Source organism: Coturnix japonica, chromosome Z (assembly GCF_001577835.2).
Source record: "Coturnix japonica isolate 7356 chromosome Z, Coturnix japonica 2.1, whole genome shotgun sequence".
NCBI lineage: Eukaryota > Metazoa > Chordata > Aves > Galliformes > Phasianidae > Coturnix > Coturnix japonica.
In genome coordinates, this window is record NC_029547.1 from 14,556,199 (window position 1) to 14,575,550 (window position 19,352).

The window sequence follows — 19,352 nt, forward strand, 5'->3', positions numbered from 1 at the left end:
CAGCCCTTCTGCTCAGGGAGGATCACCTAGACCATGCCCAACACCATGTCCAGATGACTTTTCAATATCTACAAGGATAGAGATTCCATCCATTATTAGTTAATAGTGGCTTAGGTATTACAGCAGTATTTGAAAGTTGTAGTACCTGCCTGTTAAAATACAGTGTTGTGAGCTTTTGTAGAAGGTAGTTCATCTCCTTGCAATCTGAATTTCATGCCTACATAATATAATCTGCATCTGTTCTTCTAAAAGAAACTACTTGTGTAGACATTTTTTCCCATTATGTACACTATTTTTCTTTGAACAACAGTAAAATGTCAATTTGCTATGCTATTGAACTATCTGGTTTGGTTCCATAAGAAATTATGAACGAAGTGCCATTTTAGTGAACTTTTAGGTAAAGAAAATGATTTTAAAACACAATGTGAACTTCCAATTGTGTTTCTGTTTGTTTTTTTTTTCATTAATTTTACATACAGATGCTTTTGTTTGTATTCTGAATCTTCTGGTACTTTTACCAAGTTTTATAGATCAATATGAAATTGTAAATCTGGTAGTCATTCATTGAATATACCTAAATTTGTCTCTTGAATTAATTCTATTTAAAAAAATAATAATTCCTCTGAGCACTTTTCTCACCTTAGAGTAAGACCTTAAGAAACCTAGAAATGACACAGTGAATTTTAATGTGTGTCTTATTCTATGTGAAAAAATTCTGTTTTTACTCTATTGTTTGCTGGCATTTCACGTAAGAAATAGAGCATCCAAAGCAAGGCAGGAAAGATTTTAAGTGGCCTTTGTCCCAGTCTAAGAAGACACAGTGTATTCCAGTACATCAGGAATGAATAAGACTTGGAAGGAGCAGAAGAGGAAGGAATTAGAAGGAAAGAATGGATGAGTAGTAAAGCATGTTCAGTTGAAGACTCTTAGATCATGTCTGTGGCATAAATAGTTTTTAAGCGGTTTGTGACCATTACCATAGTACTTCATTTCTGATTGGAATTTCTGACCATCGTCTCAAAACTAACATGTCATAGTATCCATTTGACTAATTATGGAGCCCTAATGATTTTAAGTACTCTGAGGCATAAATATTCCTCTGTAGTTGTCTGTGCTATGGTGTCATCCTCAGCACTATGTACTCTTTATCTTCCACATCCAGCCTTTTGTACAGTAGAAATGTATTACAATTTTATTTATTTTATTATTTTTAATGTTATCTAAAGCTTCTTGCTCTGCTAAGCAGTGGGTTGTAATGGTATTCTATCATGGTTATGAAAAAGTACTGACTTCTTTCTCATATAAATTTTGCTTGATGTAGCTTGGCAAAGTTGTTTTGATTGATGATACCACAGCTATATAATGAGATTTTTTTTTTCTTTCTGCTCACTGTTCCCAGAAATATAACGTATTTTAACCCCTATGTAATACATATATAAATATATACACATGTGTATTTGATATACACATACATTTCTTTTGCATTATAATCATTATTATTATTATTGTCAAAACAGTGAAAATGCCATGTCTGATTGCTTTTGTTGAGAAAATAAGAGTGAACTTGAACATAGACAGTTTGAACAAATCTTCCATTGAATCCAATGGAAAATCTTGCTTTCAGTGCTGTTCTTCATAGTATCCTAAAGAGAATATGTTCAGTTTAGAGTTAGACCAAAACATGGGCATACAACTGGCTGGTAGGTTAGGCTCAAACGGTTCTAGTAAATGAAGTTATGTGTCAGGCTGGCAGCCACACACTAGTGCAGGGCCAGTTCTCTTTAATGTTTCCATCAGGGTTCAAATGCATTCTAAGTAAGGTTGCAGATGACACTAGTTTAGGAGAATCTGTTGATTCCCCCAAGGGTGGAGAGAGCTTGTGGAGAGACTGACCAATTAGAGGGCTGGGCAATCACTAATCACACTGCGTTTGTGAAGAGCAAGTGCTGGATTCTGTGCTGAGGAAAGAGCAATCCTGGTTATATGTTCACACTGGGGAATGAGAGGCTGGAGGGCAGCCCCACAGAGAGTGATCTTGGGCTCTGACTGATGGCAAATTAACATGTGCCTGGCCACCAAAGGGCCAGCTGTGCCCTGGGGTGCACCATGCCCAGCACTGCCAGTGGGTAATCAGGCTCTGGAACAGGCTGCACAGGGCAGTCGGCACAGCCCCAAGCTGCTGGACTTACGTTTGGACTGTGCTGTCGGGCACAGGGTCTGAATTTTGGCTGGTCCTCTGTGGGCGCAGGAGTTGACCATGATGGTCCTTGTGAGTCCCTTTCAACTGAGGATATTCTGTGATTCTTGAAGAATATCAGTTTTACCATTACAGTCACACTGCAGTAGTTGAGCTTTGACTGCACTCTGTGAATTAGTTCTGGGTTTGTTTGGTTTTGTTCCAGTTAATAAAGCTGCAGAACTGAAGGCTTTATTGGGAAGAGTTGTATCAGAGACGAGAACATTTTCTTTGTGTTCATGTTACTGTTAGTTATGGCTTCCACGAGTCAGAAATGCTGCAGCCCTGCTGTGGTGGGGTACAATATTTTCTGGTTTTGTTTGTTAGGGTATTTTGTCTTTCATTTGCTTTGGAGACATGTAGCTTTGCTTAATTTTACTGACATTTTTTATTTTTCATGATTCAGTATTATTGTAGGCAACCTGTCTTCTTACTTCACTTTCATTTCTGGGCATTGGGTGTAGTCTGTCTCACTTATTACAGTTTTTTGGGCACTTCGCATGAGACTTGAAAGTTGATGCACCGGAATTCAAGAGCTGACCTTCAAAGTTTTGTTTGTTTGATACCATTTTCTTGAGGTTATGAAACTATCATAGATAGGATTTTTATGTTTGTTTTACTGATTATCAGAAGTTCTGCTTTTTTCCTGTCTTGACACACAGGAGAAACTGGATGCCAGCCTCTTCCCAAAGCCACACAGTGATTCACATGCTATGCACTTTTGTCCATATCCTCTCCAGAGACCTCAACTTAGAAGGCATTCTTCGAGCATGTCTAACGAACATGCAGTACAGCAGTACCTACCCGGCTGTTTTAAGAGTCAGCTGTGCTAGATAGTTGTCTGCATTTTTATAGTATTTCAAGTTTTAGAATGTGACACTCAGAGCACAGAACGCAGCTCTGCACAACTCTTAACAAGTTTCAGGTCTGTCTGTCTCCTGCTGTTTTCACAAAGTGTACTAATCACTAACCTGTAGACTGCCCTTGCTATTGCTGGCAGGTTGTGTCAGCCTTCTCTCTCATGCTGACGTTTCATGGAATTCATAGGAACCAAGAAGAGGAAATTGAATGCAAGTCATTTTTAAGCACTCTGCTCCAGTTAAGGTTGAAGACCTCCTCAGCTAGGAAAGGATGCTTTCTTCTAGTCCCTGCTTTAATGTTTTTATATTTCTTGTGAAGTATTTGTGGGGGAAAAATAAATAAATGCAGTATTCCATGGAATTTGGACCAGAGCCAAGGAATCATGATTATGATTCAGAAGATGTAACGTATTCGTTGTCATTTGCTTTTACACTCTACTTAATATAAATATTTAATTCTTTCTATGTTTCAGCCAGAGGTACAGATCTTCCTTCTCTGCCTTCTGTTAGGTTTCTAGTAGAGATTTATTTAGGGTACAAAAGATTTGTGTAAAAAAATATAAGCAGAACAGGGAGTTTTACTCAAGTTTGTCTCATAACATTACATATGGCAAACCTTTTTAGTTTGCAGCAAAACTTCTCTTAAAACTAACCTAAACATTTTCATATATGAATCAAATAGTAATAAATAGTGTAAATAAAACTGGAAATATACTTTTATCAAGTTGAAACATACAAAAAGCATACTCAGTACAGCAGTCATCAGCCAGTTTGTTTGTTTCTAAGCATTTTAAAACTACCATCTTGGAAAAATTATCGTTCAGTTGTACAAACATAAATGTATCCTTCTATTTTTCCTTAGTAACGTTTCTGACACATGTAGCGATGTCTTGCTGGAATTTTCATTATACGTTTATATCAATCTTTTTTCAGTGCACACCAAAATGTGGCCCTGGATTTAAACATCGAATTGTTCTCTGCAAAAGCAGCGATCTTTTAAAAACTTTTCCAGCTGCTCAGTGCCAAGAGGAGAGCAAACCTCCAGTCCGCATCCGCTGTAGTTTAGGTCGATGTCCTCCTCCTCGCTGGGTTACTGGAGACTGGGGACAGGTAAGGTACTCTATGCAGATATTAATCTGCTACGTATTATCAATCAGTCTGGCACCTTCTAAGGGTAAAGTTGTTTCTGGAAATGAATAAGAAGTAGTTTCCATGGCTTAAGTAAAAGCTTTTCCTGTCTGTCTCAGATGGAAGTATGATGCCAGGTAATAGTTTGCTGAACTGTAAAGGGTTATTGACAGTAATTAATTTTCTACTGGATGAATTTCTGCATGTGTTTTTTGTAAATAAACCAGTTACTTACTACTACTACTTACTACTTACTACTGTTTTATGAAAAGGGAATTTATGATACAGCAGTATTTAAAGCTTCTGTATGTTACAAACACATAGAATTTAGTTTGAGAAATTCGATGGAAATACAAAGCCGCTTACAATATTCATATATCATACTGTACAGAAAGATATGTAGCAGGCAAAAAAAAATAATTAGATTTATGATCCTACATAAAATTTGCTTAATTACTGAAGGTCTAAGTTGTTGCAGCTCAGGCTGAATTGTGCTGCCAATTATGCAGTGTTTCAGAACAGGATGTACTGAGTTTCTTTCATCATGTTTTTGCGTCTTACTTATGATCAATGGACTCCTATTAATTAATAAGTTGGTATTTTCTCTGTTTTTTTCTCTGTAAAGAAAATAAATGAGTAAAAGCCAGCAATGAAAATAATTTAGCCTAACCAGGGGGCAGTAATTTGTCTTAGTACAGTCTAATTAACTTGCAGTCCATATTTTCTTTTATGCTGGTTGTCCAGACACTTATTATTCATAAATTTATGTAAGTCTTAAAACAAGGCTGTTTAATTATAGAAAATAAAAAAGTACTGAAACCACAAAGTATTTCTATTTGAAAGATACTTGTCTTTGTCCTTAAAATAGCCCTTTAGCAGATTTGAATTCTTGCTGTCCTTTATTTTAATTCTCTTTGTTCTAAAGTAAACACTTTCTCCCTTGAAAATATGCAAGTAAACTCAAATGTGATATGTGAAATACTGTAAACTATGTATTCCTACCTCAACTCTGATCTCTTTTGGGAGCTAAGATTGGATTGCTGTATTTTCTTGCAAAGACATACATGTTAATTTTGTTAAACAGAAAAGTCCTAAATATTTTATGAAAATTATTTTCTGTATTGACCAAATCTCTCCAGATGCCTTTTTGAAACTTTGTCTATATGTCCTGTTCCTGATTGCTTTCATTTATGTAGTTTTATATTTAAAAAATGGATCCCTGTTGTTTCACTGCTTTCTGTATTTTATCTTCAGTGTTCTGCACAGTGTGGTCTTGGGCAACAGATGCGAACAGTGCAGTGCCTCTCATATACCGGACAAGCATCCAGTGAGTGTTCAGAAACACACAGACCTCCATCAATGCAACAGTGTGAAAGTAAATGTGACAGCACTCCCATTTCCAACACAGAAGGTAAGTTTACTATCTCAACATAATTTAATCTGGGAAGAGTGAAGTAAGTTGGTCAATACAAATGTATTCTTTTATTAATAAAACTCTACTTATACAATTGCCCAGCCTCTGACTTAATTTTTTGCAATTATTTTCCATTTGGTCATTGTTCATCCAAGGTGAAGTCAACGAGAAGCTAAATATAGGTTCTTTATTTAAATACAAGCAAGCTATGTATATAGCCACAGGCAAAATACTGTAATTTTGTTTTGTTATTTTCCAGTCTCTTTATTGTTTCATTGGAAATGTAGATAAAAACGGGGGGTGGAGGGGCGGGGGGGTGGAGGTGACATACTTCTTAATCCACCAAGTTTGTACCTATTCCATCAGTGGTTAGCATGATGAAAAGCAGTAATTGCACATTCATTGAAAAACAGGGACTGTAGGTTTAATGCTGCATGGTGCTACAATTTTGTTTGAATACTTTGACTTTTCAGCTCATTCTAATTTTAACATTAAAATTCCTCTGTCCGCAAAACAGTCTGTCAAATGGGGATATTTCGATGAAACAAAACATACATAACTCTTACCATAAATACATTGATGTTTGTCTATAAGAATGTTATTTATTAGTTATGAAGTTTAAAGTTTAAATAGTGGCTTGTCATTCCCTGTTATCATTTGAAATATGTCTTCATACTTGACTTCTCCTTAATTACTTTAATTTCCATTCTTATTATGTGCTCTTAAGTAATCTTCAGACAATGATCAATTTAGGGAACTTTCTGTCCTTCAAAACTCAAAGGATATTATTTTATTTCTAACCATAAATAATATCTCTTTTCCAAAGGAAGGAAAGTACTTTCATGTGGTCATGATTAAGTTTCAGTCTCCTCTTAATTTCAAGATTATTTATTATCATTACATTAGTAATTTTTTTCAGTTATCAGGAAAATACACTGATCTCCTATAGACGGATGCCATCAGGCAATTTCTGGCTATGTATGTCTCTGCATGTTCATAGGTTTCAAAGTGGAGCTTTGCTGGGTAACTAAAAATGAGGTTGTTGGCAATAGTGTTTTCCAAGGACCTGCTCCTTCACTGGAAAAAATCTGGGATTTGTGGATTTGTGGTATTCCAGTTGCACTTCTGCTCTTTAGCCAGCAGTCTAATTTGGCCAGTTGCATACCGACAGCCAGCAGTGTGCACTTGCAGCTTGGAAGGCCAATTGTATTCTGGGTTGCATTGGAAGAGAAATGGCCAGCAGGGAGAGGGAGGTGACTGTATCCCTCTACTCACCTCTTGTCAGACCCCATCTGGAGTGCTGTGTCCAGGCCTGGGGCCCTCAGCACAAGAATGACACAGAACTCTTGTAACAAGTCTAGAGGAGGGCCACTAAGATGATCAGAAGAGAAGCAACCAAGGAGACCTCATTATGGCCTTCGAGTACTTGAAAGGAGCATGTAAACTGGAGGGGGGACACAACTGTTTACATGGGTTGATAGCAACAGGACAAGGGGGAATGGCTTTAAACAGAGACAGGGGAGGTTTAGGTTAGATATTAGGAGGAAGTTTTTCACCCAGAGGGTGGTGATGCACTGGCACAGGTTGCCCAAGAGGTTATGGATGCCCCATCCCTGGAGGCATTCAAGGCCAGGCTGGATGTGGCTCTGGGCAGCCTGGTTGGCTACCCTGTGTACAGCAGGAGCTTGAAACTAGATGATCTTTGAGGTCCTTTTCAACCCAGGCCACTCTGTGATTCTCTGAAAAGGACATTCTTTGCCTTTATGTACACTTCTGTTTCTCTTAAGATGAAATGGGTTATCTACTTTGTGCCTGTATTTCAAGCTTCAGGGAAGGAAAGTTCTGCCCCTTGGGAGTGCATGTATGTAGCATAGCATGTCTGCTTGTACATAGAGACTGTGTCCAAATGCTACCCACTAGCACTACCTTGTGCTTGGGGTCCCACTGTTAGAAAGAAGTATCTTCAATCACTTGTTCAGTAGTTTGCAGCCGAGGGGATTACTTTCCCGTTTAAAAGCTCATTGTGGTTTCATGGTTTTGCTAACACAAGATAAGAATGTTCAAATTTTTTAGGAAGCTTGAGTAGCTCCACTGTATATTGATCTTTTTTATGACCTCCTTGGAAGCACTTTCTTTGGGAAAGTATAGGTAGTTTACATAAAATAATAGTAAAAAGTTTAGGGATACAGTGTTTGTAAAATAAAAATAGGATCTATGTTGTGACATTAAACATCTTCTTCAACTCTTTTTTTTTCCACTAAACTCTTTGTTGGAGCAACCTTACAGCATTCTTTTGAGATAAATTATTTTCTGCTGAACTCATCTAATTTTGTTCTTCCCACATCATTTTTGCAACATTAATTTGTGTGTTTTGCTTTTTCTCATTATACATCCCCTCTGTCTTCCTACCAATGAAGCAAAGTTCTTTGCCAAAGTCAGCCAGGAAGACAATGTACAAATGCTTTTAGCTGGAGATATAAATCCTGTATCAGACTTCTACCAGTACATTTACTTCATTGTAGTGCAAATCTGCAGTGGGTTGCAGTAGCAATATCTCAGATGTATAACCTGAGTGTACCACAGAGCTCTCAGATTAAGCCATCTTCAGCTATATCACAGTAAGAACTGGACGTAGACCAAACCATTCTGTTCCCTACTACCACCTTCTTTCTACTGAAAGGAAATTGGGCCAAAGGAGAAGTGTGGTATATTCCAGTATTGCTCATGTAATGTACATGGACACGTCACTTTACATACAACTTGTACAGGATGGAAATACAGGAATCGTTCCTCCATGTGGCAGGCAGAATTCTTCTCATCCTGGGAAAGTTCCTGCCATTGTAGCTGCTGAGGCAGTAAGCCCAGCTTACAGGGAGAATGCAAGCATGAAAAAATACTCTAACTTGTCTCTTATAGCCATTAAAATGACTTTTGCTTAAAGGAAAGTGTGGATGTGTGGAACCAAGCCTAGAGTATAATCCAAAATTCAGTCAAGTCACTGAACGCATGCTGTTTGTGCCATTATTCATAATACTTTGTTTTTCCCTTCCCTGTTCGCTACTATGCATATAATATTTCAAGGCTTCTTACAAGTGCACAGGCATGGTACCAAACAGTGCAAGTCATGTTAGAGTTTGGATAATCTGATGGATGAATGAAGTAACTCCAGAGAAAGAAGCTGTAAAAGTATTGTAAGAAAAATTACTCATATTTCCTACCTGTCTAAAATGGTCATTTGTCCCAATAAATGGTAATTCTTTCAAGACAAAGTGGGCACACTTCTAAGTGCCTGGGAGATAAGCCCTGCAGACTTTTTTATGACTTTATAAAGTACGTGGTTTGTGTACTACAACAGATAAGTAAAGTATAGTAAGATGGATGGATAGAGCAGGAATGTGTTAAATCTCAAATTTTCTTTATTTCTAATTTTTTTTTTTTTTTTTTCATCCTTAATACCTTTCTTTATTAGAGTGCAAAGATGTGAACAAAGTGGCATATTGCCCACTGGTGCTGAAGTTCAAGTTCTGCAGTCGTGCATACTTCAGGCAGATGTGCTGCAAGACCTGCCAAGGACACTGACCCACAGAAAGCATGAGAATGTGCCTTGTTATTATCATTGTGGAAGAGTGTCTATTGAAGAGAGCCACACAGCGGAATAAGATTGACGTCCTTGGAAATGCATTACCCTGTGGAAAACGTAACCACTGGTCAGCCCCAGCTGACAGGATTTCAATATTATTTTAACTTCTGTGAAGTGGGATTTATTCATCCAAAGTGCTGGACACAGTATAAGGAGGGCATGCCAAATTGGAAAGATCCACATAACACATATAGAATAGCTTACTGTGGAACATTTGTGTTCTTTTGACTCAATCCAATAGTCTGTTTACCTCCTTGGACCATTAAAATAATTTTTATTATGGACTTAGCAATGACACTGAATCCATTTCTATTTAAAACTGTTTAAAATGTAGCTGTTATGACTTGGTCTACTATGGAAGTAAAGAAGAATCAAACAAAAAAAATGTTAAGTCATAGCTTAAAAATGAAAACTATTTTATCTCATGACACAGCACCACCATTTAAATTATAGAAGGAGTTTGGAAATGTTATTTAAGGAGAAGAAATTAAAAAAAAATAATAAAAAATGTATTTTTCCTTCATTCCACCTAATTCCCTTTGGAGTAATCCATATTTCCTGAATACTGCTGTGAGACACATATAAAGCTATACTCAGTAGAACAACCATGAGGGACTTTATTTTAAAAGGTGCAACAGTTATTGCAGTGGTGCATGAAGTACAAGTATGCTATGAAATGAAATGAAATGAAATCTGTGTTGCAGTTTTATAACCTTTGTACAAGCGAAACCGAGGTGTCCACTAAAAGGGAACATATTTCAATTCCACGGGGGAGGCAGACTCCAATAGTAGTGAAGACTGTATTGCCAGCCCTTTCGCTACTGCGGTACAGCTTGCTTAGAATGTAAGACTTTGACTCCAGCGCACTTTTGTTTACATCACTATCCACAAAGAAGTGGATATTTAGTGGGAATTTAGTGGGCATCCAGATCTGTTTTATGTGTTGCTTTTGATTCTCCAAGACCAAGAAGTATCAGTGCGAAAGATAAGCCTACTGTGTAATAACAACGATCCTTTGCAAAGCTGAAAGTTAAATGGATTCCAGATGTTCCCTTCTTTGATACTGTAATGGAAGGGTATTTGTTTATGAGGAAGAATATGTGAGTCTGCAGTTCAGGAGACCATATCATAGTAGACAAGGTTACAACCAAAGACTTGTGGGGATATATAGATTCTGTTAAAATGAGAAGTCAGGAATGTGCTTGAGCTGGGGTACATGCCAGGCTATTAGGGGTAAGGCACACTGGAAAAGGGGTGGCTAGAATTAAGTCTGGCCACCTTGACCTGAATGGCCAAGTACACATTTCAAGCTGGATCATATTTAAAGCTTGAGGCAGCTTTCAGTATGAGACTGGAAGAAAATCCTGTCTCTGGATTAGTCGCTAGTTTCCATATGATTTTAACTATTTCAACTATTCTGCGGCCATAATCCACTTACTTCATATTAACGTTATTTTAGTACTCACCAATTACCTTGCGTTTTTCAATGTGAAACCAAACTACTTAGGCAATTCATATCCAAGAATCTACCATTAAAAAAGCAAAATGTCGTACTCTTCTTTCCCTTCACTTCTCAGTTACAGGCTCAACAAGGAGATAAGAAAAGTGGGTACTAGTTTATATTAATATGTTGTACTTGAACACTTGCAGTTTGCAGCAGGTACTTGATGAATGTGCTTTTTGTGTCCAACTATGCCTCCTTTGTTGTAGTGCAATTAAAATTATGTGAACAATAACATATTACAAATTTTAACTCAAATAGCACTTTTTTTTTTTTTTTTTAATTTTTTAAACAAGTACACTTTTCAGTGAAAGATGATTGATTTCAGAACATGATGAGGTTGAAGTGTATCAGTGTATTTTACCAATAACAAGCCAAATGTGTTGCACGGTATTTACTAATGTGAATTAACATGGAAAAGTAGATACTATTAAGAGGACTCATACTATGAAATGCCCCTAATATACTGACAATCTCTCAGTGGGGTTTTGTGTAATCCACATATTCATTACCATCAGAATTTTGCCATCTGCTACCTCTTGCCAGTATTTTCATTTTGTTATGCCTGTGACCAGTGGAACTCATTTTCAGTTGGCTTGCCTTTGTTCATGTATGCTTATCTGCTGCTCTCATCACTATGTAAACAACTCCTGTTAAAACTGACACCAGTAAACAAACAGCCATTGGGAGTTGCACATATGGATCAGGGGCAGATTGTAGTCCTTCTCAGTTAAGTGAATCAACTTTCTGTGTTCTTTTGACAAAACACCTTGGTGCTAGCATGCCCTGGTTAAGTCAAAATACAATAAAAGGGAAAGGCATTGCTATAGCATTCTGTAAGCAAGAGGCCTCTCTGTATCAGGGTCCGGTTTTCTCCAGGGCATGATTGTGTTTATCAGATAATGTGTCTTTTCAGTTAACAAGAAAAGTGTTTTTTTATATGTATTTTTTTTTACCTCACCTAGGACATGAAAATGGTAAGGAGTGTTTCCAAAGACCCATTTTGCTCTCTTACTGGTGCTAGCACACTAGGGAGTCCCATGTTTACTCAATGTAACAGCTCTGAGGCTGGAATTTAAAGAACTCCCTGGAGCAACATTGAATCGTATTGTTAAAGGGAACAAACAGAATGTATGTGGATTTACAAACTAAGCAACACTTCAGACTAATTCAGAGAAAAATAATTGGTTTCCACAGCACAGTTCATTGCTGCTGCTACGCTGTAGCCAACTATGTAATCTAAGCTAAATAGTGTTATATTCCTAAATAGTGACAATAGGACTATTTGTATAGGCTATAAGTATGACAGGCCTAGAATCAAATAGTAGAATATTAAATACAGAAATCAGTTTGCTGCCAGTACTTTCACTGAGCAATGCTATCAGCTGAAGAAGATCAAAACAAAGAAAAACCTACAGATTAACCCCTTAAGGTGTGTACACCCCAAAATAGGCCATTTTGTTAGGAACTTTGTAATGGAGTGAATGTTACATAGATATCCTTAATAATACAGACTGAAATTACCTTTGTATTATTGTGATTAGTTGCTTATTATTTTATACTCAGTATTAATGTGGTACACTGTTACTTTATTATTATTATTTTTTGCTTTTTGTAAATTATATTCTAATTTATTGTCATGTTTCTTAACACTTGTTGTACATGCAATCTTCTGCTTTTAATGAAAACAAAAATATTGTAACACTTGATGCAGTGAAATTCCACACCAGGCACAGATTTGTTTTTAACATAGACAATTTAGTAAAATAAAACTGCAGCTTTTAAGAATGATACCCATGGTCCTGTTGTCTGACTTGCAGTTGCTCCAGTTCTTAATGTTTTGCTTAATGTTTGCTTCTGGCATCTAAACGTTTTGTCAGAATTCTGTCATTCAGCAGTTTGTCGCTCATCAGCAAGAGTAAGTAAGCAAGAGTAATATCATTGTGTGCATTATTAAATAATGCTTTAGCCTAAGCAATATGTGTAGATCATGAATGAGATTAATGGTATCAAAATATCCTGTACTCCTTGGGATTACTTCATTACCAGTCAGTCAACAATAACAATAAAATGTCCTTCTTGCATTGAGCTTTTAAGGCTTTATCTGAAGTTTATCGGAAACCATAAATGTAGGGAACAAAGTCATTTGGAGGACTTGGTGCTTAGGTCATTGTTGTTGAAAGATGCTTCTTTTTCTTACGGGATGCAGTTAAAATATCCTGTACTGAAATCTGTGATAAAGCCCTGTAGAATGTTTTCTGTTTCTCCAGAACACCTTCTGTTTTCATTAAAATATTTGCTCTTAATAAGAGTAAGGGTCAAAAGAAATTACAAAAACGTAAATATTTTGACAAGGCATTTGATAATCTTGGCTTTGGGTTTTTGTTCTTTTTAATACTGTTTACTAATGAGGATTCAAAAAACAACTGCATATTTCAAAGGTACCAATATTTCTATCTACTATCAAGAAGTATTATTGCCTTCCAATTCATAAGTCAGAGATAGAATAGTCTTAGTAAATTACTTGGCGTAAGAACAGTTTCCTCTGTGACTCCGAGACGGCTGACACCTCCCATGTCCATTCACACTATAGTTTATTACCTGATACTCCTCCAATATTGTTCAGTTTTCAGTATTTTTTCCCCCCTGGAGCAATTGTGTTTTGGATTACCCCAAGAAGCTGCACACAGTGAAACATACGCTCTTGTGTTTCCCTCTCTTTTCCTACTGCCGCTACTTTATACCTAACATCACCTACGCTAGCCACATAGTTCCCAGCACACAAAACTCCCTTCAGTCTTCTGAAGTGCATCCTTCTTATATCCAAAATGTTATTCTAGAGCCAATCCTGCTGCTACAATTCTCTGTTATACTTTTTTACTCTATTTTATTTCTTGTAGTATCCGTCTTTCATTAGATACCATTTTTACCTGAGGTTCTGCTTAGCCTCCGTCAGATTTCCCTTCTATCTCCCACAATTGTTCCTTCATTAATAAAACCCCTAGCTGAATTTAATCTCTTAGACAAACTCTTAAATACCCTCTCTAGAATGCTGAACAGGCCTTGATTGTTCTGCTGACTTTAATTTATTATTATTTTTTTAATTACAAGGAACTAAAATCCAGGACCCTTATGGACTTCTTCTACTGCAAAAGTTTTTGGATGAGTCCTGTGAGTCTGATCTGGAGTCAGTCAGTCATCAATCTGCGAGTCTTAAGAGAAAGCCATTACTAAGCTGAGGCTGTCCTTCAGTGAGCAGTGACGCCCTATTTGGCTGTCTTCCCTTCACCACAAACGACGATGAGGTGGAAAGGATGGATCATTGCATTTGTGTGGTCCCTCCAATCTTTGTCCTAGACAGACTGGTGTAAGAGCATTTGCATGCAGTAAACAGGATGGAATCCCAAATGGATTTATAAGGGCTGAGTCGGCCACATAACAAGGTTCACTACAGCTCTAGGGACTTGGTAGCTTCCCAAGTATATCTGGCCCTGCTAAAAGGGGAGTTCATGTCCAGTTTAGGAAACATTGCCACTCCGAATGCAGCATGGTGTGCACTTAAAGATACTGTGTCCCTTAAGGTGGTGTATCACCTGAGCACATTGTGTCATTTATTTTTGCCTGTTTCTGCACATGACTGACATTTTATTGAGCTTGATAGGCTGTGATAGGTTGTACAGCTGCCAGTCAGGAAATAACTGAAATATGACCTTGAAAGGCTATAAACTTGCATTTCTGCAGTAAGAGTGAGAAGATGCCACCTTTATAAGACAGCTGTAAGACCTTTTTGGAGAACACCTATGGTAATTGTTTAGTAAATAACCTCACTTCTTTAGTAATCCTGTTTGGAACAGACCCATCAGATCACAACTCCAGATAGCAAAGGAAGCATTTTGGAAGCTAGAAGTGAATGCTCAGCCAGAGAGAGCTCCAGGCTTTGGTTGCTATGACCACCCAGAGGGATCAGATTTGGCCTGGCTGGTATGGGCTAAGACATGGCTCTTAGAAGCTAATTTCTTCAAAGCTAAACAGAGTGCAGTGTTTTTAACTCTCTCCTCCCTCCTCATCCACCTTTTGACTCAAACTCTTAAGAGCTGTACACTTGTTTTTACAGTGTTTATAACATAACAAAATCATTTGTCATTATTGTTTGAAATCCCAATGTAATATTATTTATCTTTTGTAATGAGAATCAGTCTTGTGTGTAGGACTGAAAATCTCTCTTCCCCTGAACACAGACTGGTATTGAGTAACACTTCTTGTACAAGTAAGATGAGGTAACAGTTCTGCATGTGTGGGAGGGAGTGTTTTCCAGCTGTATCTCTATGGAAGTACGAGGACTCCAGACTTAGCTGAAATTTCAGGAGACAATATTAAATTGAGAGTGAATTTTAAGTTCTTATTACCACAGTTGCTTAGAGGTCGACTATGCTTACAAAGCAAACCATCATACAGAAGTGCAATGCATTAGGATCAATACACTCTATTATCCTTTGAATACTGATCTGAGACAGAGTCAGGGCCCAGTATGAGTAACAGCTCTGTGTATTAGACAAGTTTGCAGTCTGTTTCTAGGGCTGGCTCATTCCTTGCTCAGCCTCTGCACCCTGGACCTGAACTTCCCTCCATCTTCTTCTTCCCTGGGACTGCACCACATCTTTCTCACTGTTCTCTCTCATGATTGTGGAGTCTCACAGTCAGCATGTAGTATTGCTGCCTTAGATCTGATGTTTTAATTTAACACTGCACTGCATGTTAAAAAGCCTAGTTTTGTCCAATTTGTGATTTTTTTTGTTAAAGAGTAAAAACTAAATCAGAAACCTAAACAAAAATCTAAAGAAAAAAAATACCAGAGTAAAATGTAACTATTTGCTTTCAAACAAGTGAGATATATATGTATTTATTTATTTTTTCTCAAGTTTTCAACAGTAATTAAAGACCCCCTCAAGATCTTGAGTTAAGAACAAATATAAGCAGAGGAAACCGAGTCTCTCTTTTGTCTCTTAGATTTTCCTTCACATTTAGCCTTTGCTATTGAAATACACTATCAAAACAAGACCTTCTGCAGCAAAAAGGAATCTCAAACATCTCGTTTGCCCTTTGTGGCTCAAAGCTTTCTTAGAAGTTTATTTACCTAAGATAAGGTTACATTGTTGAAACCATCCTGTCAATTAGCAGATAACACTTGACTTCAAATGTATTATCCTTCACAAACATTTTATCAAGGATACTGCTGGTAACTGAGTTTCTGTGGAGGAGGGGAGGTATAACAACCATAAATTGCTCATACCAATTAACCACAGCTTGCTCAGAATCATTGTGAAATAAAGAACAAGACATCTTATTTAAATAAAAAGCAAAAAGTCTTCAAGTTGCGTTTTGTACCAGCTGCAAAGGCAAAATACAAGAACAAGTCATCAGTTTGTTTTGGAATTTCTAGCCAGGATCTAGAGGTTAGCTTAGTGTATTACTTCTTGTAGTCATCAGTAAAACTCTTTGCTTGTAATGCTCAATGGCCATGGCCTGAATTCTCTTACCATGCACCTTCACAAACTCTTTTTTGTCCTAGTCAGCCTAATAAAGATCTCACATCTTAAGACATTAATATTCTTCTACAGTATATTCCTCCTTAAGATAAGTTGCAGTGCTCTTTATGTCCATTCTTGCAAACATGCTGATCACAAATTTTAATGTAGAAAAAACCTCTGGAGAGATATGGGTTTGTGACTTCAGTTTCCTGACTTTGAGCTCTCCCCTTCACTCCCTTTCTCCTTTAGAGAGAAAAGTTTTCTCCCTGTGGCTCTTTTCCCTCCAGTATGATCCAAACACAGTTCTGGCACCATGGACTCCATGCTGTAGCAGAAGATTGGTAGAACTGGTGAATGTGGCTTCAGGCATGGTGACTCTCAGCTGGCTGTCAGGATCCCAAAGATCTGCCAGGAGGTATGTTCCTCGTTAACAATCTGACACTTAATGCCTTCAAAAATAAAACCAGAAATCACAAAAGGGGTAAGAGACTGGGAACAAGTTTTGGTAAACTTGAGGCTAAAATTTTGATCGTCCCTCTGTGGCTTCAGCACATCAGTTGTGAAAGCATCACCTTGCGCAAGGTGTCTGAATTCGTGCAAATGGAATGCTGTGGTTAGGGGTAAAATGCCATCTTGTCTTTTTTCTTCCCCATCTTTTCAGTATTACACACTGTGTGTATTCAGTGGCTTATGTTTGTTTTCATAAAATTCATGCTCCTCTTGGAGCCTGCTTTTAAAGGCTCAAGAGTACACGGACTTTGCATGTGGAAGTTCAGAACACCATGCAGTTCAAAAAAGAACAGTGTGCCTTAATGCTAAAAAAATTATGGAAGTGTCTTTAGGGAAAAACAAACAAACAAAAAACAACAACCAAACACTAATGCAAATTCAAAACTGAGTCACTTTTCTCAGTCTTTTTTTAAGCCTCATGCTCTACTTGTATTGCATTTTTTCTCCTCCAGTGTTAAGCCACACTAGAAAGAAAAGTACTTCTTTTAGGGTGAGACAAGAAGTAGGAAACAGCTGGGTTCAAGTCATTGCACAAGTCGTTCAGTAGAAAACAAATATCATCAAGCATTACTAAACTACAAGGGCTTGCAGGATAAATTATAGAATCTTAATGTCCTGTTATAGCTGAGAATATACACTTCATAAGAAGAGCTGATGGTCTTTTTCTGTGAGTGCAACTGTTCATCAAATTTTAAGCTTTTCTCCCATTTTATAAAAATGACAACCTGTCATAGTGAGATGCTGCCTCCTACTCAGTCATTTCAAGGGACTGTACTAGAGCTGAAAACTGCAAGAGCCCACAGATGATATTCTGTCCACACTCTCATCTGTAACATCTCCCATCAGATAAGAAACAGAAATTATGCCACCTATATAGTAATGGGTAAAGTCTCAGCTGCTATGCAGCAGCATCCTTTCTCACATATTCCTTCTTTCACAAAAGTACCACGGACCCTGAACTTCAGGACAGTACAAAGGAAATGTTGCCACCACCCTCTCTTGCTTTCCCAGAAAATACAAATCAGGCACAAAGTCAGAAACCTGATAATTCATCATCAGCTTTTGGTCCACATATGAGGTCTGCTCTGAAAGTGATGCCTCCCATTTTATTATGTTGGCATACAACATCAGAAGCAGATGCTGGTAGTATGGCAGCAGATGCTGAACCTTCCTGCCAATATTCCATTCCATGTTGTTGCTGTGTGACGAATGGCAGCAGAGGGGCAGTGTGATAAAGTGATATCTGACATGGAAGTGCATATGGAGCAAAGGTGTGTCACTGTGTTCTTCCATTCTATTCATGTGGGAAAAAAAATGGCACCCACTGACATATACTGACACTTTGAGTGTTTATGGAGACCAAACACTGGATGTGAGCATGGTGGGGTGGTGGGTGGTGTGCTTTAGCAGTAGCGACAGCTACTGTGAAAGATAAGCCATGTTCCAGACAGCCATGCACAGCTGTCATGCCATGAAAAGAAGAGAGATTTGATCAGCTCATCCACACAAATTGGCCAGTTACAATCAGGGAACTGTATGTGGAGCTGTATATTGGCTTCGCTGTGTTAAAAGCAGGGGTTGCAATGTTAGTGTCCCCAAGTTTGTGCCAGGTGGGTCCCACAGATGCTCACACAGGAACAGAAAGGACATCTTACGCAAATCTTTCACAACCTTATCAGCCAATAAGAGGCTGTCATGGCTCTGCCTCATCCTGTAACTAAATGGGGTGGGTAGACCCAAAGATGAGATGGGCCTAAAATAAAAACAGCAGCAATGACGTAATCAGAGAAAACTAATTTACTAAATATGATGGTGGAATGCGAGATAACACAGTATAATATAACATAATTGGAATTAAAGCTAATAAATCAAATAAAATGAGTGACTGCCCCAAATGGAAGGACTCACTTTAATGCTGAAGGCAAGACAGATCGGGAGTGAAGCATTAACTCTTTAACTCCCTATGCACTACATGAGGTTATGATGTTCAGTACTGATAACAAAAATCATAAAACCACAACAGAGACTTAAGGTGTCAATTTCCTTGATCACATCATTACTGGTGATGAGCTGTGGTGTCACAACTCCAAGCCCAACTAAAAAAGGGCAGTTGATGGAACAGCAACATGTGATTCTCCATCAAAGTAAAAGTTCAAAGACACAGTCCTCAGTGAGGAAAGTGATGTGCACAGCCTTTTGGGATAGGAGTGATCTTTCTCTGTTCCCAGGCAAAACATCATCTATATCCATGGCACCCTGACTAAGCTGAAGGCTCAAACTTCAGACCAGAGAAGAAGACAACCTTTCTTTCGCAACTGGATAACACAAGACCCTATACCTGCTTAAAGATGCTGGAGCACATTACCATTCTTGGCTGGACTGTCCTACTACACCCACCATATAGTCTGAATTTGGCACCTTCTGACTTTCATCTGTTTAGACCAATGAAAGATGGACTGCTTGGTAACATATTCCTAGAAACAACACTGTGTTAGGAGCTCTGAAACTCTGAGTCACCACTGCTGTTGCAGATTC

The 19,352-nt window shown here is 37.9% G+C and overlaps 1 protein-coding gene across 5 annotated transcripts in view; it reads left to right on the top strand.

Moving 5' to 3' along the window:
• The window catches only part of ADAMTS6 (ADAM metallopeptidase with thrombospondin type 1 motif 6), a 145,430-nt gene extending 132,858 nt beyond the window's left edge, over positions 1–12,572 (top strand). For 2 of the 5 annotated variants that reach the window (XM_015848614.2, XM_015848618.2), the window contains exons 23-25: positions 4,030–4,206; positions 5,479–5,635; positions 9,108–12,572. In XM_015848614.2, the coding sequence (XP_015704100.1) occupies positions 4,030–4,206; positions 5,479–5,635; positions 9,108–9,217 (444 nt within the window). In that variant the 3' untranslated portion in view covers positions 9,218–12,572. Of the gene's footprint in view, positions 1–4,029; positions 4,207–5,478; positions 5,636–9,107 lie in introns of those variants that run through there. The other 3 variants (XR_004305532.1, XR_001551922.2, XM_032441252.1) reach the window with 3 other exon arrangements.
• Positions 12,573–19,352: the final 6,780 nt, after the last annotated feature.